This window comes from Paramisgurnus dabryanus, chromosome 13 (assembly GCF_030506205.2).
Source record: "Paramisgurnus dabryanus chromosome 13, PD_genome_1.1, whole genome shotgun sequence".
NCBI lineage: Eukaryota > Metazoa > Chordata > Actinopteri > Cypriniformes > Cobitidae > Paramisgurnus > Paramisgurnus dabryanus.
In genome coordinates, this window is record NC_133349.1 from 1609407 (window position 1) to 1622993 (window position 13587).

The window sequence follows — 13587 nt, forward strand, 5'->3', positions numbered from 1 at the left end:
GGCTACCATATGCATTTTGAAATTAACGAGTGAGCTGCTGGTTGCAATTCGCAATCTTACCACTAGAAGCTGCTAAAATGTACACACACCACCTTTAAATATTTAAGATGTTTCTAATTTAATTTACCAATTTAAATGTTTTTTCACCTTAAATTTTTCACTTACAGTAAGAAATTTTTTAACACTTAGTTAGTCAATGTACCCAAATGTTTGATCTGTTTAATCAGTGTGAGGTTTTATAGGGTCTTAAACTGAACAAATATAATTATGCACTAGGGTGGTCCTTATTTTTCAACTTTTAAAAGTTCATGCTCTCACCCCACCAATATGTTTGAATAAATAAATAAAAAACTGGGAAAGATTTTCATTATTAATTAATATTTAGAGGTTGCTCAAGACCTTTGCAGTTTAACACATTAGTATATTATGTAATACTTTGTGCTAGCATGCATAACTGTTTAATAATATTTACTTATGGCAACAATGGACTTATTTGACCATGCTCCATGCAATTAAAACTCAGAAGCGGACACTACTTATGTATTTTAAGTAAATTTTCCAAGCATCTGTGCATTATCAGAGTGTTTGTCTTGGGAAAAAATACTTTATTTTACTAAAAAAATTTCACTACATTCTAAAGCATAGAATCATACTGTGTATTCCTTTTATATTGCATATTAAAATTGATTTAATACCTAATTACATAAAATTGTGTACTTTTACTTTTCTTGATTAAAAGTACGAAAGTACTTTTTACTTAAGTAAAAGTAAAAAAAAATACTAGATGTTTAATGTACTTAAATATTAAATATAAACCAAAACCTTGAAATTTCGATAATATGCTTTGGAATGTATGTTTTCCAAAGAAAAACACAAATAAAATACGGATACTTAAAAATTAACTTTTAAGTAGAAAGTTAAAATACTTAAGTAGTGTCCGCCTCTGTTAAAACTCCTGTTTTAGTTTCGATATGTCTTTCAAAGCAAGAAAGAGTCAATATGAATGAAGCACAATAGACAATGAATATACACTGAGACAATGGCTGAAGCAACACGAAGCAAGTCCGCTATATGGTTACTCAGATCAGAAGAGACTAAAATAAGTTTTATGTGTGTTGTGCGTTTTTAAAAGCTACAGTTTTTGCAAAAATATGTGATTTCAGAAATATTCAAAAATATTTGAGCAACCTCTAGATATTGTAGGAACAATTCAAAATTTTGCACAGTGTGTTTTTATTGATATCCTAACACATTTAGGGGGTTAGAGTTGAACATTTTAAAAAAAATTTACCACCCTATTATGCACAATCTTCTGTTATCACAAATTCAAAAAGAGGGAATAAAATCAAAAAATGTATCACTTGCTTTGCTTGAGTTAATCTACAAACACTACTAGTTAAAAGCTTAAACTCAACTTCTTTTCTGTAAATCTGTTTGATTTATATAATTGAACATAAATGATAGACATTCAGAGGTTGCAGTGCAGAACTGATATATATATACACAGATTTCACATACAAGACTGATTTGCATAAATTTTTTGTTCACTGTTGACCTCACTGTTATTCTAAACCTGAATAATAAATGATGAATGCGCATCAAAACGTTTCATAGCGTACTGTACATATGACAGATTGTTGTTTATGTCACGTCATTTACAGCTTTTAAAAGTCATAACTAGATGACACATTCCTTCATGAAGATTAGCAGAAACTCAAGTCTCCTGTCAAACAGGACTTTGCTGCCGGTAAAACAGGGAGGAGCTGAATTTCTGAGGTGTACTGTACAGAATGTTCACCTGGAATTTCCCAGAGAGTCAGTATGACGTCAATCACTTACCAGAGCTTTTGGCCAGGAACCTTTCCCTTTCATGGACTGTTGACAAAGCACCACGGATAAGATTATGAGTAGGAGAACAGCCAGAAGAGCAGGCAGGAGAACTAGACAAAACCAGGTGTTACTTGCTGAAAGAGATAATCGTGAAAATCACACGCTTATTAAAAAACATATGCATGCAATTATGTGTTTGGTGTTATTTTACAGTAAGTAAATACCTAAACATTTTGTAAACATGCTTTGGAAGATTGTTTTTTTTCTTCATAAATCAATAAAAAAAAACTTGCAAGTGGGATAAAACTTATTTAATATATATTAACTGAAAACAAATGTGAGCCTGGACCACAAAACCAGTCATAAGTAGCACATGTATATTGTAGCAAAAGCCAAAACTACACTGTATGGGTCAAAATTATCGATTTTTTTATGCCCAGGATATTACGGTTTTTAAGATATTTTGTGCATTTCCTGCCTTAAAAATAGCAAACCTTTATTTTTGTGAGTGGATGCATTTGCTAACGACTTTATTTGGACAACATTACATGCGATTTTGCACCTTAATTCGAAAACCCCCCTTAGATTCCAGATTTTCAAATAGTTGTATTATCTCAGTTTAATATTGTCCTAACTATACATCAATGGAAAGCTCATTTTTTCAACCTTCAGATGATGTATAAATCTTTATGAAAAATACCCTTATGACTCGTTTTGTGGTCCAAAATATTTTCTAATATTTTTATGCAATTTTGCCTAAAAAGTACATTTATATACGGTGCTGTTTTAAGAAACATGTCTAAATATTTTCCTGATCAACAACATAAAGATGAAAAAAATTAATGATTTAGCGCTGTAATAAGCATTTCCCAAGAAAATTCCCTGCAATTTTTGCAGGATACATTTCTTTATTTTGACTCTTATTTTGAAGTTTGGAACCTAATGTTTTGTGCATTAAAAAAAGACACAAAATCAAAACAACAAGAAACATAAACGAAGTGAAGAGAAAAAAAGGATGTAAAGACTTTAACTCTTTCCCCGTCATTGGCAAATTATCTCATCAATTAAGAGAAAATGCTTCCATTGTGTATGCAAATGCCAATTGTGACACAACTTTTTTGCTCAAAATTTTGTATTTTTGAAGAAACCCTACCCATATTTGAGAGGTAATAAAAAGAAAACAAACTTTTTGGTTTGTTTGTTTGTTTGAAAGCAAATGGTCTGTTCTTTCATTTCATATATTATGTGTTTATATAGAATTTTCTGGAAGCATTCAACTAAAAAAATGCTGGCACTGGCTGGTAACTTAAAAAAAAACACTGGTGGGAAAAGATTTAAAAAAAGAGTCCAAAAGATGAAGGACAGGCAGATAAATGAATATGTGTGTTAGGACAAACACTGCTACTCGATCAAGGACATATACATTAACATTAACCTGAAAGTCAGATTTGAAAATGCTACACAAAATAGAAAATACAATTGTTTTGCTAAATAACTCCCAGTCGATGCAGTATGGAGGCAGATTCTTCAAAACAAAAAGTGTTGAATTACCTGAGGTAGTCACACAGAATGATTTTGTTTCACTTTGACGTGATGAGATGGGATGTGTGAGTGAATATACAACATCTCCACAATACTTCGTGTCTGTTTCTACAGGCAACACCAATACTGAATCTGTACTCTCGTATACCTTCAGAGAGAAACAACACAAAAACACAACCAGAAGAAAACAATATCTTAAAACACATCTTCATGACAGGTCTCGTAATATTAAGACAAAGCGGTTACTGTATCAATATTAGGGTTGTAACGGTATACCGGTATGACGGTATATCATGATATTAACATGCACGATTATCATACCATAAACATTTGCTTATTACCAGTTTTGGAAAAAATTATAATAAAGGAGATCTCACCTGTGCTACTGCGCATATGCTACTTCATTTCACATAACTGCTAGACACCACTCATTTATGTACAGCAGAAAAAAATTTAGAGCCAGAGAAAAAAATCTATTTTTTCAGAGACAAAAACTAACCTCTATCCCCCGCTGAGAAAGTTAAAATCTGCATTGGGAATACTTTGGGTATCCCAAAAATGAGCGCATGTTGTCCTTAAAGATGGATATCCAGTTTGCAAGAAATGTGACGAAGAGTGGCTGTAAAAGGAGGAAATACGTCGAACATGTGCTACCATATTCGCAAACACATCCCTCTGTGCAGATAAAGATGTGTTTTGTTTATAATTTAAAGCAGTATTATTTCCGTGATGCAGAGAGAATCCCGAAATCCAGTCATGAAAATCGGCCATAAAGCACATTTCATAAGTCAATTTTAAGTTGATTATACATAGGTGATATCTAAAAAAAGAAATAACTTATTTCTTATTTTGTTCAAATGAGTGATGCAGCTTTATTTTGTCTTTTTTTTCCAAAAGATTTTTTCTAAAAAAAGTTTGATATAATAAACCAAATGTTCAACCAAAAACCATATCTGTTTTCATTCATTTAAGTGTCATTATAGCTGAGGATTATAATAATAATTTTATAACATATACCGTGAAACTATGAACACCGTGATAGTTTTTGAGACGATTATCATACCTTGAAAATTTCAAACCGTTACAACCCTAATCAATATTAATACGGACCATTCCGACTGCAAACTTGGGCTGCGTCAGCTTAACGGTGAACTTCATGGGATGTTGACAGATTCCCCAGCAGCTGATGTCCTTCATGGAGCGTTTGTCCGGACCCATCGGGGGTAAAATCTTAACGTTCAGTGACGTTTCATTCCAAGACACGGACACCTCTGGAGCTTCCAGAATGGCTAGAGTAAGAAAATAAGGAAATATAAGAGAAAGAATAACCAACCAATTCAGGTAAACCAACTAGATAATGGGATAATATATGACTACTTTGTCTATACGTCTATACAATAGACACTTAGTTTTGGGCAGCCACTTGATGCCTGTGTATTATTTCAGCTAATGAAATGCATATAAATAGCAAGCAGTTGAAAAGTCACATACGCCAAATTCCAATTTTGCTTGCATATGATATGCCAATCCTTCCCGTTCACTTTTACGGCGCATCTTTTTGTGTCGTTTTATGTATTGGTTTCTCATTTTTTCAGTTTTTTCTTTACCATTGTTGCTTGGGTAAGAGCAAAATTTTGTTACATAAAATGACATCCTAACCCAAACCCCAATTCTTACCCAACTCCCAGCAACCACGGTCTAAAAATAGACAAATCATGAAGAAACCTATATATTAAATGACATCCTAAAGCAAATCCCAAATCTAACCCCAAACCCAAGTGAAAATGCAAAACAGAAAACAAAAGCGAGACCAATAAATAAAACGACACGAGAGATGTGCCATATAAGTGAACGGGAAGGACTGGCATATCATATGCACGCAAAATTGGAATTTGGTGTATGTATTTCCCGCATTTTCAGCTGTGTGCTACGCATTTCAGAGAATGGGTTGATTATTTAAACGTACAATCTGATTTATTATCTAAATTGGAGAATGACAGAAAGGGCCCTATTTTAATGATCTGAAACGCAAGTGCGAAGCGCAATGCGCAAGTGACTTTGTGGGCGGATCGTAACGTCAAATAAACCAATCAGAACTCTATCCAACATTCCCTTTAAACGCAAGGGCGCAAGTTCCATGGCGGGTTGCTATTATTATGACGGATTTACCAGGCGTACGCCAGGAGCGGTTTACAGCCGAGGAGACCGACGTTCTTGTAAGAGCAGTCAAAGACAGAGAAGTTGTTTTGTATGGGGATGGGAGAAACCCGCCCAAATCAGCGTAGGTTAAACAGGCGTGAGAGGAAATAGCCACAGTCTCATCAGCTGGCATCCCCATCGTTGCGCCAAGCGCTACAATGATGTCAGGAGACGAGGGAATCCCAAGCTTGCCAGCATAAATCGGGCACGCCGTGTAACGGCCTCTACTGACGCCAGCAGAGGACATCGCTGCGTCCACCCTCACCGCTGAAAGGGTTTGGGGGCTTTGAAATCAGACCCAAGAAACGCAAGCAAGGTCCAACCCCAAAGTAAATCAAGTTCACATACATTAAGGTTTCTTATGAAAACATTTTAATTATTATTTACATAAAATAAACGTAATACAGCCACACAACAAAGTTATGAAAATATTTTAATCGTTATTTGCATGAGAATAAATAAAAACTATCACCACAATGCTCACCACTATGATTCCCCTTATCTCGTGTATTAATATTTTTAAGTGTAACAATTTATAATTTGCAAAAATAACTTTTGATTCTGTGTAGATTAGATGCAAAGTGTATGCGTGTTGTGCACGCTATACATTATGGTCAAGCATGCGCACTTAAAATAGCATAATGAACAACGCGCCACTGACTTTAGACTAGTTTTTTCTGGTCAGTGGCGCAATTGTTTTTTGAAACTGCAAAATAGCATCAGGGATGGTTTGCGCCGGAACACGCCTCTTTTTTTGCGCTGAACCGCCCAGGGAGCGCAAGTTCATTCCCTAGTTTGCCGACGTGCGTCTGTGGAGGGAAAAACCCGCTGTGCGCCGGTGCAAAATACGAATGATACATGCGTCACTGACAAAGTCAATTGCACTGGGTGCAAGATAGGGCCCAAAATCTTACTTTTCACATAGGGATAAAAATCGATTTCTCCCACACAGAGTCCATCCACTGTGATCTTGGCATAATATCTGGTGGTCACCTCAGTCACCGTCATTACAGACGTGAGGTCACATAGACGAGTTGTGATGTTTTGGCACCACATCGCTGGTTTGTATGGCTCACCATAGCTGCAAAAGACCAAAGCCTTTACATAACATGAGAAGATTGATTATGAGAAAAAAGTTTTTAAATCAGCACTGCTTGCAACACATAGTTGTACAGGAGAGCAGCCATAAAGCAGTCCTCCATTCTAATTGTTTTTATAACATCTACTGTACACTCAATGTATGCTTTTAAGAGAAAGATGAAATGAGAAAAAATAAGAGGGAAGGAAATGAGAAGATCCAGTCACTTACATGTGGTATTGGACGCTGTAGAGAACAACTTTACCCGGAATATCAACTTTATTCCAATGGAGAACATGATGAAAATTCCTGGACTCAAAATAAGGCTTTGTCAGATTACATCCATCACACCAAAAACCTGCAGAAAATGACAAAAACAGATTTAAAAGGTCTTGATGATAAAAAATTTTCACAGTAGTGTTGATCTCAAAACAAGATATCCGTCATTCCAGACAAAAAAAAATACATAAACAGACACTTTCTATTTATAACCCCACAATTGCTGTGGTTAATACAAACACCAGCATCTACAAAGCCACCACAAGCTCTTTTGCGTAACAATGTTGTGTAGTTTGTCCAGCAGATGAACATGTGCATACAAGCCAAAAAGAGTCTGTCGCTAACAGAAGATACAACTAGAGCTGTCACAATGAATAAATAATCGTTTCATCGCGATTGTTTGACCTCATTGCGATGATTTCAGATCACCGCAATGATTGCACATCTCTGTAAAAAACACAAGGGGGAGCTGCAGCGCCTGTATTAACTAGACCGTATCAGATTACTTTTAAATATGTGTTTTGTGTATTAATATTTACTGCCAGGTAAACCTTGCAAAAGATTTATTTAAATAATCACAACAATGTGTGAAAATTATTTCATGAACAAACAAGAATTAAATGTCAAAGAAACAAAACAGGCAATTAATCGTAATAATCGTCACAAGTTATTAGACAATTAACTGTCAGCCAAATGGTAAACCATTGGTAAACCATTCTCTGCAAGCATGTGAAAAAATAGCTCATTGAAATCTGGCTCCCCTTGTGATGTCATAAGGGGATAATTCTGCCCCTTAATCTGCACCATCCAACCACGGCACTGCTGTTTAGTGCAAAGGTCAGCTCATTTGTATTTTAAAGGACACAAGCAAAAATGGCACACCTACAAAGTGGCAATTTTAACATTATACATACAATATATTACTAAAAATACTTTTGTTGTGTTTGTTCAAATGAACTTTTCTCTAAAATAATGCAAATTTATTTTAGTTTATTATATGCAATTGCAATTTACCTGCTAATGTCAGATGTATCAAACTATCAAAATACTAATTTTCCTCACCATTAAAACATAGCAGAAGAACCACAGCACTTAGGGACCACATATCCACAGCCGTGAGAAGATATCCTGGTGTAAAACTTCCAATAAACATCCAGTCAGAAATACATAATTTCCTTCCTTTGCATCCTCAAGCTCGCAATAATCTCATCTTGACAAACTTGTTGAAGTTGTATGAACATGATTTGATGGTTGCTGTTTAAGTAACAGAAGAACAGAGTCCAGTCGGTTTCACACGAATAAAAAATAAAGGTGTTGTCATGCTCAGGTGTGCATGTGAACTTTGGAGCGTCTTATCTATGTTCCTGTTTTCTGCGGTTGGTCTCCGCCTATCGAGGCCGTGTGTCCTCCGTACATTAACATCTCACATTTCAGGTTTTATCTGATGAAAAAATGAAACTGGAAATAAGGAACTAGTTTTCAGTAGGGTAGTGTGAATTTCTTTGGGCTGTGGGTGGTGTTGAGTATAATGTGTTGCCCTACATTGTCCATAATGACACACAACATGATCGTTTTTAAAGGCTTGCCTGCAACAACAGCAGGCGCGGTGCAAGTTCACATGTTAATGCTTCTCCCAAATGAAAAACTGTAGTTCTCAGATGTTGCTCAAGAGACTAAATTAAGTCCTATCATATGTTGTGTCGCATTTGGGCATCCATTTTGTCTCGAAATAAAGGAGAAAAAAATGTAAGAAAACATGCACATACAGTGGGAGCACAACTATAATGTTAAAGGAGATAAAGTTAAGATAAATTCAATGATTATGATGAGATTTGACTATAAATAACAGACTTTGCAACCTTGGTGAGACATTATGACTTTTACGTTTCTTCCTTCGCCGACACTTCATTGCTTTCCATTGAATGTCATTGGTGTTTTGGAGAACTAATGGCTTCATGTTCGGGCAAAACAGCAAACTTGACGATGGGAAAGTTTTTAAAGCAAATGAGACATTCTTCAAATACTTTAGTTTCCCAAATACCACTGGTTTGTTTATTCAGGAAAGTTTGGATTTTACGATAAGGTTGTGATAATCTCAGTTGATCTGTCCAAATAGTATAAACAACAGAAGACGCAGTGTGCTGTGCTGGTGAAAGTAAACACTGAGTATGTTTACATGCACAGACTTACGCAGATTATGCTTAATAAACTGATAACGTGTAAGGTCATGTGAACGTGTAGGATATAGGTGGTGACATAACTGCTTTACGAGAAACCTGACAATCTCCAAGTCCCATGTAAACACAGTTTTCTGCATAGCCAGTTTATTCTGTAATGAAAATACACTCATTTTTTCTTCTTTAGGTGATGGGGATCTATCCGTGTTAATACTAGAAAGCAGCTATAAGAGAAGTTGTGAAGTTTTACAGGCAGGGTTCCCACACCTTAGTTAACTTTAAATTCAAGGACCTTTCAGGTCCAATACCCTCAAATTCAAGGACTAAATGTGGGGACACATTTCAAGTAGGAGCAAGGTTACATTGTGTTACTTTTTAAGATACATTGTTACAGTTCCTTTTTGAGGGAACTCGCGCTGCGTCACTGTGGTGACACTTTGGGGACGCCTCCAGGGATAAGTGCGTCTAAATGTGTATATCAAATTCAACCAATGGTGAGGCCTAACGACAAAGACAGGGTGACGCAGGAGCTAGGAAGTATATCACTATCTGAAATATTGCCAAAGACGGCGTTACAGGGACGCAGGAAGTATGGCAAGGGAGACGCAGCATCTCGTTCCCTTCTCAGAAATACAACAGTTACATACGTAACCCGAGATGTTTTCATGTGTCAAACACAACTATGCAGAAAAGCATTTGGGTATGAATCAGCATTCGCATACAGAAGATATAAGCATTTAAAGCCAACAGTTTAGCACGTGTGCTTAAAAAGTCTACAATTTTTATGATATTATCCTACACTACACAGGGAATAATATGGATTTTTTTCCCAGAAAACTTCTTGCATAAAATAGATTCAAGCACTTTCAATGATCTATATGTATATTTTCAAAAACTTCCCAGGGCTTTGAATTTTCCCCTTCCAGATTCACAAACTTGGGAACCGTGGGAACCCTGTACAGGACTTGGCACAGGTCAAACTTCAAAACAGGAGGAATATGAGATGTTTGCTAACCTTTGACAGAATTAACTTCTGCATTAGACCCCCATCTCCAACTGTCCAAACAGATGTCAGAAAAACTTTAAAAAAAAAAACACAATGATTGACAGACAGTAAATGTGTTTTGATTGGCTAAACAGCAGTGTTCTATGATCAAATCCTTTTGTTCGCTTACCGAAACACTTCTGAATTCACACCACTGATATTTGTTAGCACGATTTAAAACTCACTTTTTGCCAAACCTACAAATAGAAACTATATACTGTACATGTGTTTTACTGGCAATGAAACAATATTTTATTTATTAAAAACCTTTTTGTCTATAGAGTAATAGGATACTTCAGTTTCCATATTCATGAGCACTGGTCATTGAAACACTCACAGCATCATAGAGTAAAGCAGTGGCATCATGCATCCCTTCGTGACCTCCACCCACCCAAAAATTATGACATTAAAATCTCAAACTTAGAATTTTAATGAAACAAAACATATAAAATGATACAATGTAGTGGTGTTGGTAATAAGTCCTGAGGTTTAATTACACATGAATTAAATGACATAAATCCGAGCCTCAATCTCACGCTCCCCAGTTTCAGAACCACTGTACAGTAAATTAAATTATTTACATGAATCTTCAGTAATGTGATGACAAACTGAAACAAAGGTTTCTGATCCTAAAAGCCATCTACAATCAGCTTCTCATACAATAACCACGACAACTACAAAATAATAAATCAATCAGATTTTTACCAGGACCCAAATGATCTGAATTACACCAAACAACATCTTTTAAAAGACACCAACACCATACTAATAATCTGTCACTGATATAAAACATTTAGCTGCTTATTTAGATCAAAAGGTTTTAATGACTGTTCATATTTACATTTATTTGTCATTGCAACATTTTACTTGTGTGCAGATATTAACAATAATTGACCTGGTAAACACTCATTACAAATAATAATGAATGTAAACTATAGCAGCAAACAGCAGAAGAAAATCTGTCCTGAATAATAAAGATGAGTATTATCATCTCTCTGAGAGGGTTTATGGTACTTTTTCAAAGTATTATTTCATGAAATCCTAAAAGTGCCAAGCGTACAAACTGCAATGTTGTCCTCATTATGACCCAATTCATAATAAATCACACAGTTTGAGTACTGATGCATTTTTCTGCCCCTTTTGATCGCCAGGATATAATCTGCACTGATCATTGAATGTTTTTAAACAATCGGCCGATCGGCAGAAAATTGGTTTTATCTGCGATACTGACATTAAGAAAGACATTGGTGCATCCCTACATAGTAAAGTTTTTACCCAAAATGATTACCTTAATGTTATCTCAGATGTAAATATTTGGTGGTTTAAATACCAATGCAAAATTTCTGTTAAAGTTTTTAAAGAGCTTCTATTTTCTAATGGTCTCACAAGAATTTTTACATATTTTACAAATTTGCTAATTTGTATAATTCATACAACCACATCCTAAGTTTTTGGTACGATTTGCCTTGACCCCTGTGACGTTGGGGTTAGGTGCGGGGTTAAGAATTGGGTTTAGTTGTTATTGTTTTTTTCATAAGAATAAGAAGTTTTTGCATGATTAACTTCGTGTGAACTCATACGAATTAGCCAACTCGTAAAATATATATGAATTTCTTGTGAGATCGGGCTGTATTTTCTGATTGACGATATTACACATCCTTTGGTGTGTAAGTGTGTGCTAGTACATGTTAATGATGTGTAAAGGTACAAATCCCAAACTACACAATGACGAGAGTTATCGTCTACAACTTTAAATTACAACTAAATCTCTTTTTAATTTCTGGTAAAGTTGATCGATCAGTTTGGTCATCTGCATTTTCTGGATCAGATTCAGCTCATATTTGATAAGGTATACAGACAATATTAACTCCTGTTGGGAGCAAAACTTCCAAATATGGTAAAAGGTGACATCAGAGGTATTCAGGCCAATCAAAACGTACTGGATAGCTGGCCAATCGGAGACACTTCGCTTTTTTGAGCTTTGTACAAAATCAATGCGTTTCAGGGAGGCAGGGCATAAAGAAGCAACAATAATGTATGGTATGTAAATAAAAAGTTTTTTTAAACCAAAAAACAAGGGTAACACATTGTATTGCACCAAACCCCAAATTAACATTGTTTTTAGCAATGCAATAGGTGCTCTTTCAAGCATTTTTTATTATGTTCCAAGTGCAAATGAAATTTCATAATGAAGAAATGTCACATCCATAACGGCCTCATAAATGTGCATAAAAAACTTTTTGTTGGGTATTATTGCTTCTGGCTTATGTTGTCTCCCAAAAACATTATGTCGTTTTTTTCTCACATCCATAACGCATGCATGTTTCCCTCATCTAAAATATAAAACATGAGTATAGACTTTTGTCTGGACTGGGTTTATGAAAATATAAACAGATGGTTCATTATATAACATTGAAGTAATAAATGCCATCTCTGAGAAATTATATTGCATGGAAATGTCACATCCATAACGCTGGAATTGCCCATATAAATAATGAGGGCACCTGTTAAAATTTGGTAACACAAAGTGTGAAAAGAAACACAGTTTTCTGTGCCTCTGAATTTCCTCTCTAAGAGCATCTCATGAGACCACTCAAACCGACTGTGACCTGAACGAGAGCAGATCTTTGAAGTCAAACTGATCCAAGCTCCTCAGCGTCACGAAAGCCATCAATAATTCGCCTCCAACGCACTGTCACAGCACATCTGAACACATTTCATATCTCAACCCTGTGCTACTGATGAATATCTGCTTTCATCTTCACACAGAAATGCATGTCAAAAATTAAATAAGACAAATCTTCATCATATAGCACACCAAGAAAATAAATGTATAGCATTAAAGAAAACGCTGATGTCATACATACATTTTCTTTTATGCTATAATAAGAAGTATCTAATAGCATTAAGATAAATACATCTTAACGTACAGCTTTGTGAAAGGTTGGGGCTTTGTCAAAACATTGCATTGCTCACTTTTAGACGGCACAATCCTACAAAAGCTGTCCCCTACTCACAATGCCCATCAAGGACAGAAAAAAAATCATTCGAAGTTTGCTCGTCTCTTATAGTAATGGATGAATCACTGAGGATGTAAGTTGACTTCAATGGGAATCAAGGAGAAATGAGAATAATGCAACATTATCAGAATCTTACAGTTGTAAAGCACACGATGTTCTTTTGTCTTCATGTAAGAAAAGAAAGTAATTAAAGACCACTGACAGTTCGGTCGATAGCACTGCTGACTCTCGTATCCCTTGGAAACTGAGATTGAAGAAGAGATCTCATTGGATAAGAGATGAGCTAACACAGACACTCAAAAACATCTCAGTCATACACACCAACCATCTTTTAGTGCTCATATACTATTAAAAATAAGGGTACAATAAATAAAGGTACAGCTTTGGTTGGCAGGATGGTTTCATAAAAAATGGACA

General features: G+C 35.4%; 1 protein-coding gene across 1 annotated transcript in view; it reads right to left on the bottom strand.

The window, feature by feature from the left end:
* Positions 1-8289, bottom strand: part of ifnlr1 (interferon lambda receptor 1) — a 14386-nt gene extending 6097 nt beyond the window's left edge. Inside the window, exons 1-6 of the mRNA XM_065299002.2 lie at positions 7991-8289; positions 6881-7007; positions 6486-6652; positions 4483-4661; positions 3382-3520; positions 1840-1964 (exon numbers count right to left, since the gene is read on the bottom strand). Coding sequence (XP_065155074.1) covers positions 1840-1964; positions 3382-3520; positions 4483-4661; positions 6486-6652; positions 6881-7007; positions 7991-8081 — 828 coding nt within the window. The 5' untranslated portion in view covers positions 8082-8289. The remainder of the gene's footprint in view (positions 1-1839; positions 1965-3381; positions 3521-4482; positions 4662-6485; positions 6653-6880; positions 7008-7990) is intronic.
* Positions 8290-13587: the final 5298 nt, after the last annotated feature.